This window comes from Oncorhynchus keta, chromosome 11 (assembly GCF_023373465.1).
Source record: "Oncorhynchus keta strain PuntledgeMale-10-30-2019 chromosome 11, Oket_V2, whole genome shotgun sequence".
NCBI lineage: Eukaryota > Metazoa > Chordata > Actinopteri > Salmoniformes > Salmonidae > Oncorhynchus > Oncorhynchus keta.
Genome location: NC_068431.1, coordinates 36,431,953 through 36,457,700, shown reverse-complemented (window position 1 = coordinate 36,457,700; position 25,748 = coordinate 36,431,953). Strand labels below are relative to the sequence as shown.

Below are 25,748 nucleotides of genomic sequence, written 5' to 3'. Positions count from 1 at the left end.
ATGAGAAAAAAATCCAGAAAATCACATTGTAGGATTTTTTATGAATTTATTGGCACACACACTTTGACTTGACCCAAGTATGCTGTGATGATTATTTAACAACAACAATACTGAACAGCAATGAAAGGCAGTCAATGTTTCCAACAGCAAGCTAACATCAACAACTATAATCATCATGACATCTCTGACATCTCTGGCCCAATCAAAGAGTGCTGCTGCCTTCCGACCACAATAAATGCTGCTGGATAACAGGGTGGTGTGAGGCATAGCGTTGCATATGACCAGGGACAGCGCAGGTGAACAAAGTTCAACTGCAATATACTGTACTATACTTTATTCTACTCTATACTCTATAATTTATGTTATACCCCTGATGTTACCTCAGGCAGGTTGTATTAAGAGAGATTAACATAAAACCAAATTAATGTTGAAGGCTAAGTTTTAGCTATAGGGTCTGGTCTGTGGGTGTGTCTCAGAGCAAGCCTTAGTATAAATCGAATCATATGGATCTGAAATGTGCTCCAAGCCACCACTAGGTTAGCTAGGCCAAGCTTAAGTGCAATATAAAATAGCTGTAATTACAATATGTAAGTGTGTTTGTTCATGTGTAATTAGATTCTTGCATGTGCACTACATAACTGTGCATGTACGCAGGTGCATGTGTGTGTGTCTGTGTGAGATAGTGATACACAAGTAAATGCCATGTACAGGTGTGAAAGTCTCTCTCACCCCCTCCTCCTCCTCCTCCTCCTCCTCTTCAACACTAGGCTCAGGGCTCTTGATGGAGCTAGACATCTGGCTGAATACAGAAGGGGTTTTCCCATCGACGTTCTGAAGGAGGCAAAACAAAAACAGGCAAAATGTCATTACAGTAAATATATTTACATAGCACTAGAGGTAGTACTTACTATGTAATAAGTGGTGTGTCCAGAGGGTGCCCAGGTCACCTCTGAATATAGTGATACATTTGACAAAGACGCACACTGACAGGAAGACTCATCAATCTCACCGGAGAAAGCATCAGAGTGAGCAAAACAGCGCCCTCTGACTTAGCTTTGACCAATAAACTTTCATTTGATTTGTATGTGTAGCACATGTTTCTGATGCCATCTGGCCAAAAAAAGAGTATGACATGTCATGTTATCTGTAGCCCATGTAGCTGATGCTAAGACAGAGGACCACTGTTTCCCTCGCTCGGATGCTTTCTCTGGTTAAATAGTTGCAGCCTCTTGCGAATTGAAGGAAAATTATGAATGGAAATTATGAAACACGGGTAGACAAGAATGAGAAATAATTGTATAGGTTTGTTTATTTTTTATTTGGGGGGGGGGGGCTGGCTTCCCTTGGCAGCCATGAACACACGCCACCTGATAGGCTGAATGTCATTACACGTATTGTGTTTGTAATAGATGTCCCGTTCCATTCAAATGGTGGGTGCACAATGCACTGTACACATGCTGGACTTATTCTAGGGTTGACAAATGTGCGCAAGTAACCTACTTAACCTACTTTTTGAAGTGATTCGTTTGACAATCGGATGAAAACATCCTGACTGTTTGTGTTCCTGACTGTAACGGTTTTCCTCCTCTTGGATCGGACCAATATGCAGCGTGGAAAGTGTTCGTCATTTTATTAAACTGAACACTAAAATACAAAGTAACAAAAAGAATAACCGAAACAGTTCCGTCTGGTAACTAAAACAAAGACAGAAAACAACTACCCACAAATCATATTGGGAAAACAGGCAGCCTAAGTATGGTTCTCAATCAGAGACAACGATAAACAGCTGCCTCTGATTGGGAAACATACCAGGCCAAACACAGAAATACAAAAACATAGAACAACACCTAGAATCCCCACCCCAATTCACGCCCTGAACAAACTAAAATAGAGACATAAAAAAGGAACTAAGGTCAGGACGTGACACTGACACATTAAAAGCTAATACAGTTAAATGACATGCCTTTACTATAAAGCCCATAAAAAATTCCCATGCACACAAACATACACTGGTTCCTCAATTAAAAGTTTCAAGCTTATGCTGCTGTAACAGTATAACTTTAGACCGTCCCCTCACCCATACCCGGGCGCGAACCAGGGACCCTCTGCACACATCAACAACAGTCACCCACGAAGCATCGTTACCCATCGCTCCACAAAAGCCACGGCCCTTGCAGAGCAAGGGGAACTACTACTTCAAGGTCTCAGAGCAAGTGACGTCACCGATTGAAACACTATTTAGCGCGCGCCACCGCAAACTAAGCTAGCCATTTCACATCCGTTACACTCACCCCCCTTTTGACCTCCTCCTTTTCCGCAGCAACCAGTGATCCGGGTCAACAGCATCAATGTAACAGTATAACTTTAGACCGTCCCCTCGCCCATATCCGGGCGCGAACCAGGGACCCTTTGCACACATCAACAACAGTCACCCACGAAGCATCGTTACCCATCGCTCCACAAAAGCCGCGGCCCTTGCAGAGCAATATGTCAATAATGTCAATATGCCTTGTCCATTGCTGTTCTGGTTAGTGTTTATTGGCTTATTCCACTGTAGAGCCTCTAGCCCTGCTCATTTTACCTTATCCAACCTTTCAGTTCCACTACCCACACATGCGATGACATCACCAGGTTTCAATGATGTTTCTAGAGACAATATCTCTCTCATCACTCAATACCTAGGTTTACCTCCACTGTATTCACATCCTACCATACCTTTGTCTGTACATTATACCTTGAAGCTATTTTATCACCCCCAGAAACCTCCTTTTACTCTCTGTTCCGGACGTTCTAAACGACCAATTCTCATAGCTTTTAGCCGTACCCTTATCCTACTCCTCCTCTGTTCCTCTGGTGATATAGAGGTGAATCCAGGCCCTGCAGTGCCTAGCTCCACTCCTGTTCCCGAGGCGCTCTCTTTTGATGACTTCTGTAACCGTAATAGCCTTGGTTTCATGCATGTTGACATTAGAAGCCTCCTCCCTAAGCTTGTTTTATTCACTGCTTTAGCACACTCTGCCAACCCGGATGTTCTAGCCGTGTCTGAATCCTGGCTTAGGAAGACCACCAAAAATTCTGAAATCTCCATTCCGAACTACAACATTTTCAGACAAGATAGAACGGCCAAAGGGGGCGGTGTAGCAATCTACTGCAGAGATAGCCTGCAGAGTTCTGTCCTACTATCCAGATCTGTACCTAAACAATTTGAACTTCTACTTTTAAAAATCCACCTCTCTAAAAACAAGTCTCTCACTGTTGCCACCTGCTATAGATCACCCTCTGCCCCCAGCTGTGCTCTGGCCACCATATGTGAACTGATTGCCCCCCATTTATCTTCAGAGCTCGTGCTGCTAGGCGACCTAAACTGGAACATGCTTAACACCCCAGCCATGCTACAATCTAAGCTTGATGCCCTCAATCTCACACAAATTATCAATGAACCTACCAGGTACCACCCCAAAGCCGTAAACACGTGGCACCCTCATAGATATCACCCTAACCAATTTGCCCTCTAAATACACCTCTGCTGTTTTCAACCAAGATCTCAGCGATCACTGCCTCATTGCCTGCATCCGTAATGGGTCAGCGGTTAAACAACCTCCACTCATCACTGTCAAACGGTCCCTGAAACACTTCAGCAAGCAGTCCTTTCTAATCGACTTGGCCAGGGTATCCTGGAAGGACATTGACCTCAACCCGTCAGTAGAGGATGCCTGGTTATTTTTTTTAAATGCCTTCCTCACCATCTTAAATAAGCATGCCCCATTCAAGAAATTTAGAACCAGGAACAGGTATAGCCCCTGGTTCTCTCCAGATCTGACTGCCCTTAACCAACACAAAAACATCCTATGGCGTTCTGCATTAGCATCAAACAGCCCCCGTGATGTGCAACTTTTCAGGGAAGCTAGAAACCAATACACACAGGCAGTTAGAAAAGCCAAGGCTAGCTTTTTCAAGCAGAAATTTGCTTCCTGCAACACAAACTCAAAAAAGTTATGTGACACTGTAAAGTCCTTGGAGAATAAGAACACCTCCTCCCAGCTGCCCACTGCACTGAGGATAGGAAACACTGTCACTACCGATAAATCCACTATAATTGAGAATTTCAATAAGCATTTTTCTACGGCTGGCCATGCTTTCCACCTGGCTACCCCTACCCCGGTCAACAGCACTGCACCCCCCACAGCAACTCGCCCAAGCCTTCCCCATTTCTCCTTTTCCCAAATCCAGTCAGCTGATGTTCTGAAAGAGCTGCAAAATCTGGACCCCTACAAATCAGCCCGGGCTAGACAATCTGGACCCTTTCTTTCTAAAATTATCTGCCAAAATTGTTGCAACCCCTATTACTAGCCTGTTCAACGTCTCTTTCGTGTCGTCTGAGATTCCCAAAGATTGGAAAGCAGCTGCGGTCATCCCCCTCTTCAAAGGGGGGGACACTCTTGACCCAAACTGCTACAGACCTACAGTATATCTATCCTACCCTGCCTTTCTAAGGTCTTCTAAAGCCAAGTCAACAAACAGATTACCGACCATTTCGAATCCCACCATACCTTCTCCGCTATGCAATCTGGTTTCAGACGAGCTTCAATGCCTTACAACACTCCTTCCGTGGTCTCCAATTGCTCTTAAATACAAGTAAAACTAAATGCATGCTCTTCAACCGATCGCTGCCTGCACCTGCCCGCCCGTCCAACATCACTACTCTGGACGGTTCTGTCTTAGGTGTCTGGTTAGACTGTAAACTCTCCTTCCAGACTCACATCAAACATCTCAAATCCAAAGTTAAATCTAGAATTGGCTTCCTATTTTGCAACAAAGCCTCCTTCACTCATGCTGCCAAACATCCTCTTGTAAAACTGACCATCCTACCGATCCTCGACTTCGGCGACGTCATTTACAAAATAGCCTCAAATACCCTACTCAATAAATTGGATGCAGTCTATCACAGTGCCATCCGTTTTGTCCCCAAAGCCCCATATACTACCCACCACTGCGACCTGTAAGCTCTCGTTGGCTGGCCCTCGCTTCATACTCGTCGCCAAACCCACTGGCTCCAGGTCATCTACGAGACCCTGCTAGGTAAAGTCCCCCCTTATCTCACCTCGCTGGTCACCATAGCAGCACCCACTTGTAGCACGCGCTCCAGCAGGTATATCTCTCTGGTCACCCCCAAAAACAATTCTTACTTTGGCCGCCTCGCCTTCCAGTTCTCTGCTGCCAATGACTGGAACGAACGGCAAAAATCTCTGAAACTGGAAACACTTATCCCCCTCACTAGCTTTAAGCACCAGCTGTCAGAGCAGCTCACAGATTACTGCACCTGTACATAGCCCATCTATAATTTAGCCCAAACAACTACCTCTCCCCCTACTGTATTTATTTATTTTGCTCCTTTGCACCCCCATTATTTCTATCTCTACTTTGCACATTCTTCCACTGCAAATATACCATTCCAGTGTTTATTTTATTTATTATAATATTTTTTTTACTTGCTATATTGTATTTACTTTGCCACCATGGCCTTTTTTGCATTTATCTCCCTTATCTCACCTCATTTGCTCACATTGTATATAGACTCATTTTTCTACTGTATTATTGACTGTATGTTTGTTTTACTCCATGTGTAACTCTGTGTTGTTGTTCGTGTAGAACTGCTTTGCTTTATCTTGACCAGGTCGCAATTGTAAATGAGAACTTGTTCTCAACTTGCCTACCTGGTTAAATAAAGGTGAAATAAATAAATAAATAAATGAAACTTTTTATGAATTAAAAACAACTATTGAAAACCTTTTGCTCCTGAATGTCATGTTTAAGACTGCCGGGATTTAAAATCTTGCAATATTCAAATAATATTTAGTGCAATTGTACATAATGGAGTATATGGAAAATGAACATCAAAGAAAGAATAAAGAAAATGAATATGCAGGTGCAGGTGAGTTAAAAAGAGCGACTTTACATCAAATCTCCTTATAGTGTGGATATTAATTTATTAATTGCGACATGTACAACACCATTTCCCCCATGTTTTATTTAAATAATTAAAAAAATAAACTAGACTTTTAAGTATCACTTTTTTATGTCAGCAATTAGACATGGTTCTTAGCTAGTAACCCCCTTCCACCCTATTCTTTCACAATAGCTGACCTTATGTTATCCGCAGTTTTGAGTTGCTCTGTCCAACTCCGTGGTGGATAACACCCACTCTTCGTTCATGTAATGGGCTGTAAGGCACAAGTATCCTGTCAAGTGTAATTGGGCCATTGTATTTACCAAAGTTCGGAACCACCCGCCTGCTGATTTTTTTGCCCAATGCAGGACTAGTGCGAGAGAGAGCCTCGGACAGAAATATTCACAACCCCATTCATTTACAAAAGGATAGTTTAATAGCTTAGTTAGGTGTGAAAAATCCCAAAATGTGTGCCAGTTTAGACTACCCATAGACGCTGCGGTCAGTCAGAGTTGATTCCTATCAGCACTATGCTTCTGTTCCTGCTTCTGTTGCCTATTTATGAGTTTGTTTAATATCATACTGCAACCGAAAAATGTGGGATAAAGCAATTTCACAAATCCGTCTGTTTTTAAATGTTGCTATGCTGTAATAAAGCATTAGAACAGACTCTGGTATTACTTTATTTAGTGTTGTTTACACTGTTCCAAACAGGCAGAAAAATTATATAGTAATATAACAGGTTCCTGTTTGTCATGTAACAGTATCTCTTGTGCTTTTGACAATGACGAAATACCCTTTTCTGCAACTCTACGCCCTTACATCCCTCCCTTTCCTCACCCTTGTGCACACGAACCAACCACGTAGAAAATCCCGTTTAAAAAATAGAGACACCCCGAATGACACGGTATGATTCGCACTTTAGACGGCACTTCCAAGTTCATTTACTGCTGCATGCTAATAGCCTTATTTTAATTCCTGACCATGAATGCAAAAACAGTACCAACACTTTTGGAATTGATTTATGATGGATTTGAAAAGGGAAATGTACCAAACCTATGCTGAGTCTTTTAATTCGTTGAACCATCATAATTATATTGAAAAAAATCCACTTTGCATCGATGAAGGTTCAAAATGACATGGCCCCTCTAAACTGGGTGTGCCCCACCTTGGCCACACCATTCAAAACGTTTTGGACATGCTACTGTTATTAGTTACATGTTACACATTCAATCTCAAAGAAGAAAAAAAACACTTGAATTTCTGTAAAACTTCAGAAGATGAACATCAGAAGATGTTCAAAGAGAAACACAGCTGCAGATAGAGTGATGACAGGGCTGTTGATTCAGAGGGGCGTAAGAAGTTGCTGTAATGTGTGTTTGTGTTACAGACTGTATGTGTCACGCCCTGGCCTTAGTTATCTGTTTTATTTATTATTTTGGTTAGGGCAGGGTATGACATGGGTGATGACATTTGTCTCATCTAGGGTGTTTGTACTGTCTAGGGTTTTTTGTAGATTTATGTAGTTGGGTTCATTCTAGGTGTTTATATAAGTCTATGGTTGCCTAGATTGGTTCTCAATCAGAGGCAGGTGTTTATCGTTGTCTCTGATTGGGAACCATATTTAGGCAGCCATGTTCTTTGGGTATTTTGTGGGTCATTGTTTCCTGTGTCAGTGCCACATGGGACTGGGTCGTTGCCAGTTCACTATTATTTTGTATATGTGTTCATGTTCAGTTTTTTCTTATTAAAAACCATGGGCACCTACCACGCTGCATATTGGTCCGATCCTTGTTTCACCTCTTCAGAGGAAGAGGAGGAAATCTGCAGTAACAGTATGTTTGTTTGTGTAACTCTGTTGTTGTCGCACTGCTTTGCTTTTTCTTGACCAGGTCCCAGTTGTAAATGAGAACTTGTTCTCAACTGGCCTACCTGGTTAAATAAAAAATGTAAACATTTTTATAAAAGGTTGCTTTATTATAAGGTGTGGCAGCTGGTTTGAACTTGACTAGGATTGGCTCGCTCCATAACATAAGTACCCTGTGGGACCCAAGACAATCATTCAGTAAATTATGCTTCATTCATATTTTTCATTTTCTCTGGTGTAGGGTTATACTGGAGCAAATGGTTGCTCCATTACTACCAAATCACTATCACAAAAAAGCATGTGGCTTTTCTTGTACATGATTATCAAATGAATAATGAATGGTTAGGGACAATTACACAGTGGGCAGATTATGATAGACCTGTCATGTGGACCTGCACTGACATGCTGTTCTCTTTACTTGCTCATAGATGGTGGATTCTCCGATGGTCCCTATGTGACAAGTAGCCTAATAGATGATGCCTAATAGATGAACAGTTCTCTACATACTTAAGATACATTTTATAATATTATTGAATGTTAAATTGTTATACTCTTACAGGCACTAAGTCTATTTATTCACAAAATAAATATTCATCATATTGTATTGTAATAAACTCACCTCTACAATTTGTTCTCGGTAGATGTCTGATTCTTCCAAACTATTTACACGGACCCTCTGGATATTCTGCAAATATACAGGTGACACCATCTGCTGCATAACCTGGGGGGGCTGGTTGACCAGCACATACTGCATCTGCTGCTGCTGACTCGCCTGCTGAACTGGCATTAGGTAGCGCACGGTATCGTAGCCATTGCCGATGCCATACTGTACCGGAGCAGACGAAACACTCATAGTTCTGTAACCGTCGATGTATTGGCCCGGCGATAGAACTGTGGTGGCTGGGTCCGACGAGACGCTGACGGTCCTGTATGACGTGGAGGTATTCTGAATAGACATCTTGCTGCGAGGGCGAAGAATAAATTCCACCCAGGTTGAAACTTTGGCTGGATAATGAGTGCGCGCGTGCGAACGTCTATCACTAAAATATTGTAGCAGAGTAAACTAACTAGGTCCAGTCTCTGAAATACTGAACTTTGAGAACTGTGAAGGTGTTTTGTGTTGTACTACTACGCAACGAAAGCATTGGGGGCGGAGATCTATGCAAATGTCCTTCTGTCATACCTTGTTGTTCTCAAATCACAGGGAATGTAGCCTACCTGAAATCTAGGCAAATGTACGTTCAGTTCGCCTCAACGTTTACTACGTTTCATGACGGTTTGTAGGCCTACCTAACGACGTTTTCCCAAAACGGTGTACACCATTCTTCAACATCCTTGAATACATTCTCCCCCGTTTGGTGGGTGTGCTGAGGAGTCACCAGCCAAAATGACAAACTCGTGCAGCACACTATATGGTAAGCTAAATAACTGCCTTCTGGGCCACCATAATCACGTTTTTCCAACTGGTCGTTCAGTAGTTTTCGTTGAATTAACGATGCACACAGTTGTTGTTTCTGAAAGCAAACCAAGCCACTTAGATACACTATAAAATGAATTGGTCAACTGTATAATAGTACTCTAACATTAATTCATACACATACTAGTTTTGACCAACACAATAAATAGGTCACTGTATGGATATTAATATGATTTATTCCAGCTCGTTCCAGGTATTAACCTGTATGCTACTGCCGCCTATTTTTGGAAATCTGTCTCTCTATAGAATATAATGCATATGTCAATCAATACTTTGAGCTGCGATAGGGTTTGACCATTGTTTTTGTGCACATTCTAATAAAGATGTAATTTCCTTCTCACTTGATTACACAACTGTCCACCCTGGTGTTGGGTGCTTAAAAATAAATACAATTCATTTTATTTGGGAATGTACATTTAATCAAGTTATTTATACAAAGACAAATCAAATCTTTCACTGAAAATAATTTACACAATTCACCAACTAAACACTCAATTGACTAAACAAACAAAATATTTGATTGCAAATACAGTTTTAAAATCAACAGACATTTGACCAAAGTGCAAATGACCAGGTAATGACAGGCTGAAATATTTGATAGAGACCAAACAGTGTTTCAGCCAGCTGAGTCACACAGCAGTAGAGAATACAACCATGAAAAACAGAAATAAATAAGATAGTCGTCAAAATATAACCATACAGAAAGGCAAGTCTAAGCAGTCAAAATGGTAACAACATTGTACTGTCATTGTCAATTCTCAAATTCCAATATAATGATAGAAAGAAATCATTATTTGAAAATGGATTCTAATCTTGAATTAGATGTTCAAATCACTCCCCGAATTGACTCGACTGAAAATTATCACCCAAGCATGTATTAATATATTCCAAAGTAATAATCCATTTTTTGGTTGACAGCAAAATGCAGCTGGAGCCAATGAAAACAATAATTGTCCAATAAATCATAAAAAACAGCAAGCAATGTTGTTCCTAAGCTAGACATGCTCACATACTGTAAGTAAAAGCATGCAGTAAGCCCTGCCAAGTGTTTAAACAGGAATGAGAGAAAAAGTACATAATATACTCTGCATTGCTGAGTAAAGGGGCAACCGGTTCAAGACTTCAAGAATGTGTTTTGTTAAGTTCATATGGGAAAACATGATCATGCAATAAATAAATAAAAATCTAAAATAGATAATGCTTTGGAAAGAAATTCAATAAAAAAGTTACTCGTAAAGTACTTTCGGATTCTCTGTGGGGAAAAAAAGTGTGTTACATCATTGTAAAGACACAGATAAAAGCTAAAAAGCTTGACTGCTCAGTAATGGATGACTGCTGAAACAACATATTAAGCAACAAAACTAGTAATTCTAATAAAAATCAACATGGACAGAGGTGCAGAATCAGGCATCATATAAATTAGAAACATGATCATGAAAGTAAAGTATAAGGCCTGAGTAAGAATGTAACAGTACAGTTATCCTGATACTTTGGCAACTGAGCTACTCAGACGGCGCTTTGCAACAGTGGTTCAATAAAGTACAGAACATGCACACTTTGGCACAACAGCCCCCATATCCTAGTCCATTCAGGACTTTACTCAAAGCTCAAAATAAAAATTCAAAGCAGATTCTCTAAAGTAATTATGTACAAGTTAGACATGCCTGTCAAAATACAGTATCCAACTTTACATGTGTTTATCTCACTGTACATACATTTACATAATGTACACTGAACAAAAATATAAACGCAACATGTAACGTGTTGGTCCCATGTTTCATGAGCTGAAATAAAAGATCCCAGAAATGTTCCATATGCACAAAAAGCTTATTTCCCTCATATTTTGTACACACATTTGTTTACATCCCTGTTAGTGAGCATGTTATCCTATGTCAAGATAATCCATCCACCTGACAGGTGTGGCATATCAAGATGCTGATTAAACAGCATTATCATTATACATTATTGTGCTGGGGCCAATAAAATGTGCAATTGTGTCACACACCACAATGCTACAGATGTCTCAAGTTGAGGGAGCGTGCAATTGGCATGCTGGCATCAGGAATATCCATGAGAGCTGTTGCCAGATAATTTAATATTAATTTCTCTACCATAAGCCTCCTCCGTCTCGTTAGAGACTCATTCTGATTGGCTGGGCCTGGCTCCCCAGTAAGTTGCCCTGGCTCCCATGTGGGTGGGCCTATGCCCTCCCAGGCCCACCCATGGCTGCGCCCCTGCCCAGTCATGTGAAATCCATATATTAGGGCAATAATTTATTTATTTTAATTGACTGATTTCCATACAGTTGAAGTCAGAAGTTTACATACACCTTAGCCAAATACATTTAAACTCAGTTTTTACAATTCCTGACATTTAATCCTAGTAATTATTCCGTTTTAGGTCAGTTAGGATCACCACTTTATTTAGAAGAATGTCAAATGTCAGAATAATAGTAGAGAGAATGATTTATTTCAGCTTTTATTTCTTTCATCACATTCCCATTGGGTCAGAAGTTTACATGCACTCAATTAGTATTTGGTAGCATCACCTTTAAATTGTTTAACTCCCCACAATTTGTTGGGTGAATTTTGGCCATTCCTCCTGACAGAGCTGGTGTAACTGAGTAAGGTTTGTAGGCCTCCTAACTCACACACGCTTTCTCACTTCTGCCCACAAATTTTCTAAAGGATTGAGGTCAGGGCTTTGTCATGGCCACTCCAATACCTTGACTTTGTTGTCCTCAAGTCATTTTGCCACAACTTTGGAAGTATGCTTGGGGTCTTTTGTCTGTGTGGAAGACCCATTTGCGACCAAGCTTTAACTTTAGAAATTGCTTGCAAGGATGAACCAAACTTGGAGGTCTACAATTATTTTTCTGAGGTTTTGGCTGATTTCTTTTGATTTTCCTATGATGTCAAGCAAAGAGGCAGCGTTTGAAGGTAGGCCTTGAAAGACATCCACAGGTACACCTCCAATTGACTCAAATTATGTCAATTAGCCTATCAGAAGCTTCTAAAGCCACGACATCATTTTCTGGAATTTTCCAAGTTGTTTAAAGGCACACTCAACTTAGTGTATGTAAACTTCTGACCCACTGGAATTGTGATAGTGAATTATAAAGTGAAATAATCTGTCTAAACAATTGTTGGAAATATGACTTGTGTCATGCACAAAGTAGATGTCCTAACCGACTTGCCAAAACTATAGTTTGTTAACAAGAAATTTGTGGAGTGTATCCAACCTGAGTGTATTTACTTCCAACTTCAACTGTATATGAACTGTACTTCAGCAAAATCCTTGAAATTGTTGCATGTTGTGTTAATATTTTTGTTCAGTATACTTTCATGGGAATCACCATGACAACCAAGCAGGTCCCAGAAAGTGTTTCCATTCCTGTGCATGTTTAGTGTTCCAGACAACAGCAGACACCTCTACTTCACACAAAAGGGTTGTGGTGAAATGTACAGAAAGCAAAGTCACTCTCCCATTACCCAATAGTGGCTTTGTTTCAACATTGGACTAAATTCCCATCGCATCTTACTAAACATACATATAGTCTCCCCACATAAAAAAAATACTAGTTTACTATGGAATACTGCAGTACTTACTATAGAATTCTGTAGTACACTATAGTATACGATACTACACTGCAGTGTACCTTAATCATTTGTAATACTTAATATAGAATATTTTAGTATAATGTAAAATACTATAGTAAATACTACAGTATACTATAGACCACAAAAACACTGCACTAAATATTACAGTAATGTCAGCAAAACTACAGTAAAGGCAGCAAAAACACTACAATGTATTTTAACCATAGTATAGTATTTTTTCATGTGGGTCACCGTTGTCCTGAGTTCCTCTAACAGACTAAACAGCACCTACTGTGACCTTTACTTACCCAGGTAAGTCATTGAGAATAAATAGTCTGACAATAACAACCCGGTTAACATGCCATGCATCGCATCCTCTTCTAGCTAGCCCTGCCCAAAACATTGAAGACATTATTTAAATGTCAGATCAGACAGGCAAAACCCCAATCCTATACATTTAACAGCCATGGTCTTTTCTTGCACATCCCATGCAGTATAGAGATGTGTTTAAAAAACTAGTCAGACACAATCAGAGGCCTATTCCACATCCCTAAAAAAGCTCAAGTAGATCTCCAGTTACCGTTCCGCCTAGGATATAGTCCTCCTCCTTTTCCCACAAGCTCACTTTAAAATGGTAACAAGCTGGCAGTCAGCGTACCTACCTTATGGTCCAAACAGGCTTCCGTCCTCAGCTACAATCCTAAGCTTTAGCTGCCAGGAGTGGCATCAAGGATGGTTGATGAGTATGAGGAAGTGTTAAAAAAATTAAATAAATAAAAATAACATTAAAAGTTGTATAAAAAAATTATAAATATTATTATATTTAACTTAGATGAGCATGCACATACAGATTGTGTGACGAGGGAGGGATTGTGAATGAAATGAAGACAAAGGGCTGGGGTGTTTCCCGCGCTCTGATACACTCTGGTCCGACGGAGTGTCCACTCCCTGTTCAACTATAAGGGGAGTTTCTTCAGCTGCTCAAACGTGATGAAGAACTAAAGAGCTCTAGTTAAGGACAATACATGGCGGCAGCCCTGAAACACAATCATGACATTGTCTATGCCCATACAAAAATCACAAATACTTATAAGACTTAACTAAATAAAATGTACGTTTTGTATGGTATTATACAATATCACTGTAAATATAACAAGGTTCCTCCTTGCATATTTTGCTTCACTGTAAGAATTTGGCACCCTCTACTGGTAGCCAAGGAGAAAGGGGACAGGAGTGCCATAACACAAGCTGTACACCTGACAACAGTTCTCCGTTCCACTCTGCTGTTCTCTCTGAACCTCTGAGCAACAATAGGGTGATAGAATTAGAACATTCTCCAGTTCCCAAAGGGAGAGTAGCTCAAAATCAAACTGACAACTTGTCCTGCAATACTGAAGTCCACCTACGTTCACCAGGCATGGTTCTTGGATGTCTAAAATAATCCATATGAACTGATGCAAAACTGAACTGACCTAATAGAATGCAGAGAGACAGAGTTCAGATGACTGCGTTATTTGGATCATAGTGCTGATCACAGTGGGTTTGAACTTTGATTCCAGTGATGGAAAGGATACAATGATATTCCATGGCCCCAGACGCAGCCAGTTGGGCCAGAAGCCCTTGTAGAGGGCAAAGAATCCTTCGTTCTTCCAGGTCTGCATCAATCCGTCCAGCGTGCCTTTATACATGGGGTTCCCAGACAGCACTCGCTGGTTCATCATACGCGTCCGCACCACATCCACTGGGTTGGAGGCTAGAGCCCCCGCCAGGCCACACGTAAAACTGGAACTGCAGGCAGAGAGACCGATGTGGGGGAAGCCAGAGGTTCAGGTGTATAATATACACACTCACGGTTAGGTTTTCGATTATCTTTCTCAGAGAATATGACGGTACATTAGGAATAACAAAAATTATATATTTATATGCATTTTACAATATTAATGTCTAAACTCACATGAAGTGTGTGAGTATGGTGTCTCCCATAGTGCCAGACTTGATGAGGTGCTTCTTAGTGATGTCATAGACAGGAAGCTCCACTCCCACTACGATGGCTGCCCGCTGAGCTGTAGGGATGACGCCCTGAGGATGACAACAGTATAAATACAACAACCCGAGAGTACCAGTCACTCAACGGTCTTCAGACAGCCAAAAATAAATAAACTCACTGGTCACAATCTTACAAAACAACAAAGCTCTTCCATGAAAATAAAAAACACAAAAAAATCTTGATGACAGATCAGAGCCACTGTTTGATAGTTTGTGACCGAGGGGGCACCACTCACCCTCCACAGGCCACGGGTTCCCTCTGTCTGGTAGATGTTTATGAAGTTGGACATCATGCTGCCTTGTAAAAGACTGCCCTGGGCCTGCATGCGGATCTGAACACAATATAGAAAATCAGGGCCTGCGTTCAGCAGGGCAAAATGTTGTGAGACATTCAGATTATGAGATGCCTCAAACATGCCTCTCTGACACAAAAAGGAGTCACGTCAGTTCTATTCATGACATTACTATCTGCAATGTCCAGTATCTAGATCTTTCTGCTATCTACACATTTTCACCTTGACAACATCAGTGGGGTTGGCCAGAGAGGAGGACAGGACTCCAGACACCACTCCACAGAACACATTGATCACCATAGTCTCATCTGTCAGGGAAAAGAACGGACAGCCGGTTACTCCTCCACATCAAACACACACAAAGACAGAGAGAAATTCTAGAAGTCGGTGCAACGTAAAACAAGTGGCTATAATACTGAACAAGAGACTTTCAAATTATCATTTAGAGGGGAACATGAAATCTAAAAGGTCGACAAACATGCAGTAATCAACTCCAGACAGAAAGTCATGAGAATTAGAAAGCATACAGAGAGCCATTAACCTATTCATTACAGCATAATAAGTCAAAGAATAACTACTAACTAGAACCCTCTGCAATTTGGATTTGTCACCATTCAAAACATACTACTGTAATATTGTTATTGTATTGAAATTGCACCCTGCCCCTCTTACAGCACACAGTTTGAAATGGAATGGGGATTATGATTTATTTATTAGTGATTATGACAGTTTGGGTTAAGACAAGAAACAATTATCATTATAAGTCACCAGGTAAACAAAACAAATCTACAGTGGAAGTAAGAGAGACAGAGGAGAAGGAAAGAAATGATGGATTAAGTTTAGATCAATAGTTACAGTGAAACCTTGATCAATGTGACCAAGAGTTAGTGTGGTCCTGGTGCCGTTCATTATGGCAGGAGAACGGGCACTGGATCCCCCCGCCCAACCACCACACCAGGCAAACCACAGCCTGTACCAAAAATAAGCATTCAAAACACATTCGCACAACCTGGCAGAGTGAGGCATACAGAGTGAAGAAGCACAACCTGGCAGAGTGAGGCATACAGAGTGAAGAAGCACAACCTGGCAGAGTGAGGCATACAGAGTGAAGAAGCACAACCTGGCAGAGGGAGGCATACAGAGTGAAGAAGCACAACCTGGCAGAGGGAGGCATACAGAGTGAAGAAGCACAACCTGGCAGAGGGAGGCATACAGAGTGAAGAAGCACAACCTGGCAGAGTGAGGCATACAGAGTGAAGAAGCACAACCTGGCAGAGTGAGGCATACAGAGTGAAGAAGCACAACCTGGCAGAGTGAGGCATACAGAGTGAAGAAGCACAACCTGGCAGAGTGAGGCATACAGAGTGAAGAAGCACAACCTGGCAGAGTGAGGCATACAGAGTGAAGAAGCACAACCTGGCAGAGGGAGCACACCTGGCAGAGTGAAGAAGCACAACCTGGCAGAGGGAGGCATACAGAGTGAAGAAGCACAACCTGGCAGAGGGAGGCATACAGAGTGAAGAAGCACAACCTGGCAGAGTGAGGCATACAGAGTGAAGAAGCACAACCTGGCAGAGGGAGGCATACAGAGTGAAGAAGCACAACCTGGCAGAGTGAGGCATACAGAGTGAAGAAGCACAACCTGGCAGAGTGAGGCATACAGAGTGAAGAAGCACAACCTGGCAGAGGGAGGCATACAGAGTGAAGAAGCACAACAGCAGCAGAGGAGAGGTCTTCTCTTCACAACACAATCAAGATAACGCAGTCCCCATTCCAGTGATTAATTTGAGCCGGATCCTGGCACCTCTCCGTTTTAGACTATTTCTTTCCAGAACTTATTTGGCCGGATCCAGTACCTCTCGTGGCATGAAAAATTGTCACTTTTTGCAATATAAAAATTCAAATAAAAACGTTCAAAGAATAACTGCTGTCTGTTCAGAAAGAAATGAAATAATTCATAATAGCCTACTATACAATGAGAAGCCCTATAATTTTGCCACATAGGACCAATAGCTTATTTAAAAAATATTGCCTAGCTGTCTGTCGATTGTGTGTAGCCTAATAACAAGGCATAGCCTGATGAGGAACGCACTGCAAATCTGACAGTGAATAGCATGCATACAAATAAGGGCTTTCCAAAAACATTTCATATACAATTGCGTAATAACACAGTTTGGAAAGTAAATGGCTCCTGCTGAACAGAGAATACTAATCTGTCTGCTGTAGACTACCAAAACATCTGATCAACTTCCAAATAGTGTTTTACAAAGTAGTATAACAGACACTGGGTTTAGGCTTTTGGCACGAACACATTGGCCATCACCGGCAAGTGAGCTGCACATCATTGGGTGAGCATGGAAAATCCTTAAGTCTCAGATAAATCAGTGTGTCAACCCCTCTACTAACTAGGTAATCTCTTCTCAAACTCCATTTGGTTCCATTTCTCTTGTCTACTGCAGGTTCAAATAATCCTGTAATTGTTTGTGCAGTAAATACTCAGTCTCTCAGTAGAGATTGCTTCCTGTGATATGGGAATACATGTTGGCGCCGGTTAATGTAATGCAAACCTATTAATAGACAACTGATGAGATTTGTTCCCTGTTGCAATGGAGGCTCCCAGTCTCCTGTTTATATTGGGCATTAGTGACGGCAGTTAGGCACTCTCGGTCTGTGTTTTCAGACATCTGCGTCGATGCAGGTTGTCCAGACAGGTATTTAACATGTTTTCCCAAACTGTTATTTTAGCTGATGACAGTATGAGAAAACGCCCTATAAGCTCTATTGGAAAGCCTAGAGACATAACAAAAACACTGATCTTCAGAAGAAGCAACGCAATGGCCCATTTCAAAATTACAGGCTTTATTTAAACCCCTGTTGATTGTTTGTGTGTGCAAATTAACAGTATGTTGAAGTCACAAGTACTGACTGCTGTCCCCTCTACCCTTTCAGGTTGGCCAGCTAACCTCTTCCCTCCAAACCCATGGCTGTAAAAGGGTGACTTTATTGTCCTGCCCTGGTATGACTGTTGTTAAGGTCAGTCCGTTACATGAATTTTGGCTGGGACATGCAGTTCAGTACTCATACAAAAGGGTCGCCAGATTTCATGTGCATGTCGGAGATCCTTGACATTATAAACAACTGAAGTTAAATAATTCTGAGGGCAAAAGTAGATGCCACAAGATACGACCAAACCTCACGTGTGACCCACAACCACCACCCCACACAGTCACTCTCTAATTACTACTGACTTCTTGTCATTGATGATGCTTCCAGATTTATGCCCGGTTTTTATACAACATGCTAAAAGTCTATACAGTTGTAGAAGGCACCAGGCAAACAGAAGAGAGTACCTTATTACAAAATAATGCCATTGCCTATGACAGCAATGTATGCAATGCATTGTTGCTTACATCAGCTGTCAGGTGTCATAGATGGATGTTTAGGGCAAAAATAATCATTTAAAAAAATGAAAGAGCAAACAGAGAAAATAATGCGAGATAGAAAGCAGTGGGGAGTCATTGAAACCCACCTTCCGGATGGGTCACAAATAACCTCTTGAGTGTGTTGTAGGTCCCGATCTTGATGGTCCCGTAGGAGGCTTGCCTCAGGAGAGCTGGGGAGATCCTGCACAGAGAAAGACAGGAGTCATTTCAGGGAGTGTCAATTTTATGAACAAGTGAAGAGCTTTTTTCCTAACGTTCACACCCCATTACTTTTCCATCAGGACTGTCAAGACATTGGCAGACATTTGTATTTTGCCTGGGAAGGTTGGTTCCCTGCAACTCTCTTGTAAATTGAGTTAACGACTATTGCTGTCATCACATTGGTCACTCCGATCTCAGATTGTTTCTAGACTAACAGGTATTTCAAAGGCTGTCCCCTGATCAAAACCACAGCCAAGAAGAGGGTTTCCCCCCCAGGGAAAGCACCTGCCCACTTTCCCTGTAAAAAGTCACACTCTCACATACAAGACCAGACTCCATTTCAGTAGCTCAGAGGTCAATAGTTGAGAATGAGAGAAGGTTCTATTAGAGTGGCTTGAGGTTAATGGATAGTGGAGCAGGTTTATATGATAATGATCTAACTAAGAAGAAAAATATTCTGTTCAATTGCGTGTTCTACAATGGTAGAAATGAGTCTCTTGGACACAGTGTATGCTTGCAAATTAAACATATGTTGAAAAGTGCACCCGTTAGATTTAGATTTTCATATCGTCATACCGTCCTTCTCTCATACCGGGATATACGGTATTACCAGCTTAGTACACAAGGGGGCATTAGGAAATGTAGCTGGCTATATTCTTTCTATTATAAACATTAGAAATATGATTGCCATGCATTGTTTACTGCAAAAAAATACATTGCCTTTTTACTGTAAGCTAATTTAGGCATATGTACGAGGCTGCCAGCCAAATAGCCCTTCTGTTGTCATCTGATGAAAACTAAGCTATTTTCTGCCGAATGTGTTACACTAATACGTCTTCCGTGAAGAAAAACTACATTTGCACATCCCTGATCATGCTACTGTTTTTTTTTTTTTAAAACATGAACTTTCAATAAAAAACACGCCCCGTCAATACACAGCTGGACTCACCAGCTCCCGCTTTCTCACGTTATGCTATTTACATACAAACACGTGACTGTCAACTGTTCTGGGGAACCACGTCAAGCTTCATAATGTAAAATAATGTGACAGGTATAATGAAGATTGCGATTTGATTTATGCCCTAAAGTACTGCTCAAGTTGATTGCAGGTATTTACTTAAAACGAAGCTACAAATATTAAATCTATTGAAAAAATTTGCCCCGGGCAAAAGGGAAACCCTTCATGTCAATCCCTGCCCAAACGGGAATATGTTCTACCATAGCACACCATATCAAATACTGTAATATGTTCTACCATAGCACACCATATCAAATACTGTAATATGTTCTACCATAGCACACCATATCAAATACTGTAATATGTTCTACCATAGCACACCATATCAAATACTGTAATATGTTCTACCATAGCACACCATATCAAATACTGTAATATGTTCTACCATAGCACACCATATCAAATACTGTAATATGTTCTACCATAGCACACCATATCAAATACTGTAATATGTTCTACCATAGCACACCATATCAAATACTGTAATATGTTCTACCATAGCACACCATATCAAATACTGTAATATGTTCTACCATAGCACACCATATCAAATACTGTAATATGTTCTACCATAGCACACCATATCAAATACTGTAATATGTTCTACCATAGCACACCATATCAAATACTGTAATATGTTCTACCATAGCACACCATATCAAATACTGTAATATGTTCTACCATAGCACACCATATCAAATACTGTAATATGTTCTACCATAGCACACCATATCAAATACTGTAATATGTTCTACCATAGCACACCATATCAAATACTGTAATATGTTCTACCATAGCACACCATATCAAATACTGTAATATGTTCTTCTATCCATAGCACACCATATCAAATACTGTAATATGTTCTACCATAGCACACCATATCAAATACTGTAATATGTTCTACCATAGCACACCATATCAAATACTGTAATATGTTCTACCATAGCACACCATATCAAATACTGTAATATGTTCTACCATAGCACACCATATCAAATACTGTAATATGTTCTACCATAGCACACCATATCAAATACTGTAATATGTTCTACCATAGCACACCATATCAAATACTGTAATATGTTCTACCATAGCACACCATATCAAATACTGTAATATGTTCTACCATAGCACACCATATCAAATACTGTAATATGTTCTACCATAGCACACCATATCAAATACTGTAATATGTTCTACCATAGCACACCATATCAAATACTGTAATATGTTCTACCATAGCACACCATATCAAATACTGTAATATGTTCTACCATAGCACACCATATCAAATACTGTAATATGTTCTACCATAGCACACCATATCAAATACTGTAATATGTTCTACCATAGCACACCATATCAAATACTGTAATATGTTCTACCATAGCACACCATATCAAATACTGTAATATGTTCTACCATAGCACACCATATCAAAAACTGTAATATGTTCTACCATAGCACACCATATCAAATACTGTAATATGTTCTACCATAGCACACCATATCAAAACTGTAATATGTTCTACCATAGCACACCATATCAAATACTGTAATATGTTCTACCATAGCACACCATATCAAAACTGTAATATGTTCTACCATAGCACACCATATCAAATACTGTAATATGTTCTACCATAGCACACCATATCAAATACTGTAATATGTTCTACCATAGCACACCATATCAAATACTGTAATATGTTCTACCATAGCACACCATATCAAATACTGTAATATGTTCTACCATAGCACACCATATCAAAAACTGTAATATGTTCTACCATAGCACACCATATCAAAAACTGTAATATGTTCTACCATAGCACACCATATCAAAAACTGTAATATGTTCTACCATAGCACACCATATCAAATACTGTAATATGTTCTACCATAGCACACCATATCAAAAACTGTAATATGTTCTACCATAGCACACCATATCAAAAACTGTAATATGTTCTACCATAGCACACCATATCAAAAACTGTAATATGTTCTACCATAGCACACCATATCAAATACTGTAATATGTTCTACCATAGCACACCATATCAAAAACTGTAATATGTTCTACCATAGCACACCATATCAAATACTGTAATATGTTCTACCATAGCACACCATATCAAAAACTGTAATATGTTCTACCATAGCACACCATATCAAATACTGTAATATGTTCTACCATAGCACACCATATCAAATACTGTAATATGTTCTACCATAGCACACCATATCAAAAACTGTAATATGTTCTACCATAGCACACCATATCAAATACTGTAATATGTTCTACCATAGCACACCATATCAAATACTGTAATATGTTCTACCATAGCACACCATATCAAAAACTGTAATATGTTCTACCATAGCACACCATATCAAATACTGTAATATGTTCTACCATAGCACACCATATCAAATACTGTAATATGTTCTACCATAGCACACCATATCAAAAACTGTAATATGTTCTACCATAGCACACCATATCAAATACTGTAATATGTTCTACCATAGCACACCATATCAAAACTGTAATATGTTCTACCAAAACTGTAATATGTTCTAGCACACCATATCAAAAACTGTAATATGTTCTACCATAGCACACCATATCAAAACTGTAATATGTTCTACCATAGCACACCATATCAAAAACTGTAATATGTTCTACCATAGCACACCATATCAAATACTGTAATATGTTCTACCATAGCACACCATATCAAATACTGTAATATGTTCTACCATAGCACACCATATCAAATACTGTAATATGTTCTACCATAGCACACCATATCAAAAACTGTAATATGTTCTACCATAGCACACCATATCAAATACTGTAATATGTTCTACCATAGCACACCATATCAAATACTGTAATATGTTCTACCATAGCACACCATATCAAATACTGTAATATGTTCTACCATAGCACACCATATCAAATACTGTAATATGTTCTACCATAGCACACCATATCAAATACTGTAATATGTTCTACCATAGCACACCATATCAAAAACTGTAATATGTTCTACCATAGCACACCATATCAAATACTGTAATATGTTCTACCATAGCACACCATATCAAATACTGTAATATGTTCTACCATAGCACACCATATCAAAACTGTAATATGTTCTACCATAGCACACCATATCAAATACTGTAATATGTTCTACCATAGCACACCATATCAAATACTGTAATATGTTCTACCATAGCACACCATATCAAATACTGTAATATGTTCTACCATAGCACACCATATCAAATACTGTAATATGTTCTACCATAGCACACCATATCAAATACTGTAATATGTTCTACCATAGCACACCATATCAAAAACTGTAATATGTTCTACCATAGCACACCATATCAAATACTGTAATATGTTCTACCATAACACACCATATCAAAAACTGTAATATGTTCTACCATAGCACACCATATCAAATACTGTAATATGTTCTACCATAGCACACCATATCAAATACTGTAATATGTTCTACCATAGCACACCATATCAAATACTGTAATATGTTCTACCATAGCACACCATATCAAAAACTGTAATATGTTCTACCATAACACATCATATCAAATACTGTAATATGTTCTACCATAGCACACCATATCAAATACTGTAATATGTTCTACCATAGCACACCATATCAAATACTGTAATATGTTCTACCATAGCACACCATATCAAATACTGTAATATGTTCTACCATAGCACACCATATCAAAACTGTAATATGTTCTACCTATAGCACACCATATCAAAACTGTAATATGTTCTACCATAGCACACCATATCAAATACTGTAATATGTTCTACCATAGCACACCATATCAAATACTGTAATATGTTCTACCATAGCACACCATATCAAAACTGTAATATGTTCTACCATAGCACACCATATCAAAAACTGTAATATGTTCTACCATAGCACACCATATCAAAAACTGTAATATGTTCTACCATAGCACACCATATCAAATACTGTAATATGTTCTACCATAGCACACCATATCAAATACTGTAATATGTTCTACCATAACACACCATATCAAAAACTGTAATATGTTCTACCATAGCACACCATATCAAATACTGTAATATGTTCTACCATAGCACACCATATCAATTACTGTAATATGTTCTACCATAGCACACCATATCAAATACTGTAATATGTTGTCCCCCCCATGTGTATAGGCTAACATGTGTAAACCATATTATTTTTGGTCACCCAGAGTACAGTGCCTTGATGCCCTCCTCCTTGCCGATCTTAAACAGGGCGTGGAACATGCCCCGGTAGCGCACCTCCATGTACTGGGACTGGCCCTGCACCTGCAGCCGCGTCTTAGTCAGGTCTATGGGGAACGTACCTGGGGGGAGAACAACCAACAACATCATGACAACATTGTTTAGTTCAGAGATCACTGGTAGTATTTAAATGAAATGACAAAGTGACCCCTCAGTAACTAAGATCAGGTAATAGTATCTCATCGCAATGAGGTGGACTAACAATGCAGTGAATGCAATGCAAAGCAATGTGATTGCTTTCAGCAAGTAGGTGTTGCATTGTTTAGCTTTTTTCTAAGGAGGTGTAATATAATGTATGTTAGTTTATCTAAGAGGTTACACAAGTAAATATAGAATTGCTTGGGGTTGCACACAATTGCGTCTCTGTAGATCTACTCCAATGAAGCACCATCATTAATAATTGTATGTAGCATCCATAATACAGGGCCATCGCCATCAGTCAAGAAGAAAGACTGCTGCAAATCTCTGAGTGCTTCTCAATGCAGCTAAACATGAGTCTTAAATGTGTGTGGGAATAGAATAATGGAAAAAAATGCATGATTAAAATAAATTAGTCTGAACATGTTTTGGTGCATCACGTACCGAATTCTGCGACAATCGAAGCCATCCCTCCGTAGATGAACGGTTTCCAGTTCAGGTTGGCCATTTCGGTGGTGGCCGCTTCTACCTGATCGAGCCCCGCTAAAAACAACAGGCCGCCGAGATACAAATAAATAAATTGTTGTAATCGTACATCATTTAACATTGTGCTACCTTATCTAATTACTATACGAGATCTCATAAAATCAGCGTCACAGAATATTGCACCGGAAAGGATACCCTCTTGTCAAATATTCATGAAAGAGCCATCGCAAATGTTGGGAATTTCTATTGGCTGCAATTTAAGTCAATCGAATTTTATAGCATTTCAATTGGCTTTAGTTGCTACATTCCCCGCCCGCACCACTGTGTGTAATGTTAACGTGAGTGACAGCAATGTCGTTCAGTATTTTCACCCCAAGATGACCCAATGTCATGTTATTATCTGATTATTACGCTAGCACCAGTTAACACTTAAAAATATATAGAGGTGAGTCCCCGTCATCTGAAATGTCAGTCAACTCAACGGAATTTTGTGAACCTGTTGGCCTGAGCCTGCCGGCAGCGCCGCATGTTAGCATTATTCAAACAAACAACCAGCTAGCTAGCTAACGTTAACAGTTCTATACATAACTAGAAACCCCTCAACAAAGCGCAGAACCATATAATGACACCTACCTGTAATGTGAATAAAAGTCGTGCTCTGTTATTTTATTTTGGATCTCATATCTTCGAAGTCAAGTGGGTTAACTCAATAAAAATAAAAACATCACAAAAGTTATCTGGCTACGTAGCTTTCCATTTCTTGTGCACTTGCGCCGAAACAGGAACTGAGGCACCGGAAGTTTCTTCTTTTCGGTGGGGGTTATCGGCAGTTGGCATCTAACGTTACGGTGCATTCCCGCC

The 25,748-nt window shown here is 39.9% G+C and overlaps 2 protein-coding genes and 1 long non-coding RNA gene across 5 annotated transcripts in view; all 3 read right to left on the bottom strand.

Moving 5' to 3' along the window:
* Nucleotides 1-9,174, bottom strand: part of LOC118390139 (protein POF1B-like) — a 60,022-nt gene extending 50,848 nt beyond the window's left edge. For both annotated transcript variants that reach the window (XM_035780404.2, XM_035780405.2), the window contains exon 1: nucleotides 8,434-9,174. In XM_035780404.2, coding sequence (XP_035636297.1) covers nucleotides 8,434-8,772 — 339 coding nt within the window. In that variant the 5' untranslated portion in view covers nucleotides 8,773-9,174. The remainder of the gene's footprint in view (nucleotides 1-8,433) is intronic.
* Nucleotides 9,175-9,683: 509 nt separating this feature from the next.
* On the bottom strand, nucleotides 9,684-25,748 carry slc25a14 (solute carrier family 25 member 14). Its single transcript, XM_035780414.2, has 9 exons — nucleotides 25,521-25,748; nucleotides 24,846-24,944; nucleotides 24,187-24,325; nucleotides 18,759-18,853; nucleotides 15,452-15,537; nucleotides 15,173-15,268; nucleotides 14,845-14,969; nucleotides 14,465-14,678; nucleotides 9,684-13,888 (listed from the first exon to the last, which is right to left on the bottom strand). The coding sequence occupies exons 2-9, from the start codon at nucleotides 24,907-24,909 to the stop codon at nucleotides 13,847-13,849; spliced, it is 861 nt and encodes a 286-aa protein (XP_035636307.1). The 5' UTR covers nucleotides 24,910-24,944; nucleotides 25,521-25,748; the 3' UTR covers nucleotides 9,684-13,846.
* On the bottom strand, nucleotides 15,544-18,744 carry LOC127906170 (uncharacterized). 2 transcript variants are annotated; one of them, XR_008060538.1, is made up of 3 exons: nucleotides 16,687-18,744; nucleotides 16,461-16,645; nucleotides 15,544-16,423 (listed from the first exon to the last, which is right to left on the bottom strand). It is a non-coding gene; the product is annotated as an uncharacterized LOC127906170 (long non-coding RNA). The 2 variants fall into 2 exon arrangements; XR_008060537.1 differs by having other exon boundaries at nucleotides 15,544-16,349.

Bases quoted from the DNA above. Each gene is read 5' to 3' on its own strand.
- slc25a14 (XM_035780414.2), bottom strand. From the start codon at position 24,909: ATGGCCAACCTGAACTGGAAACCGTTCATCTACGGAGGGATGGCTTCG. The intron at 18,854-24,186 runs GTGACCAAAAAT...TTCTCTGTGCAG, and splicing joins ATCAAGGCACTGTACTCTGG to GATCTCCCCAGCTCTCCTGA. The intron at 13,889-14,464 runs GTATCCTTTCCA...AGAGCTCTTTAG, and splicing joins TGGGGCCATGGAATATCATT to TTCTTCATCACGTTTGAGCA.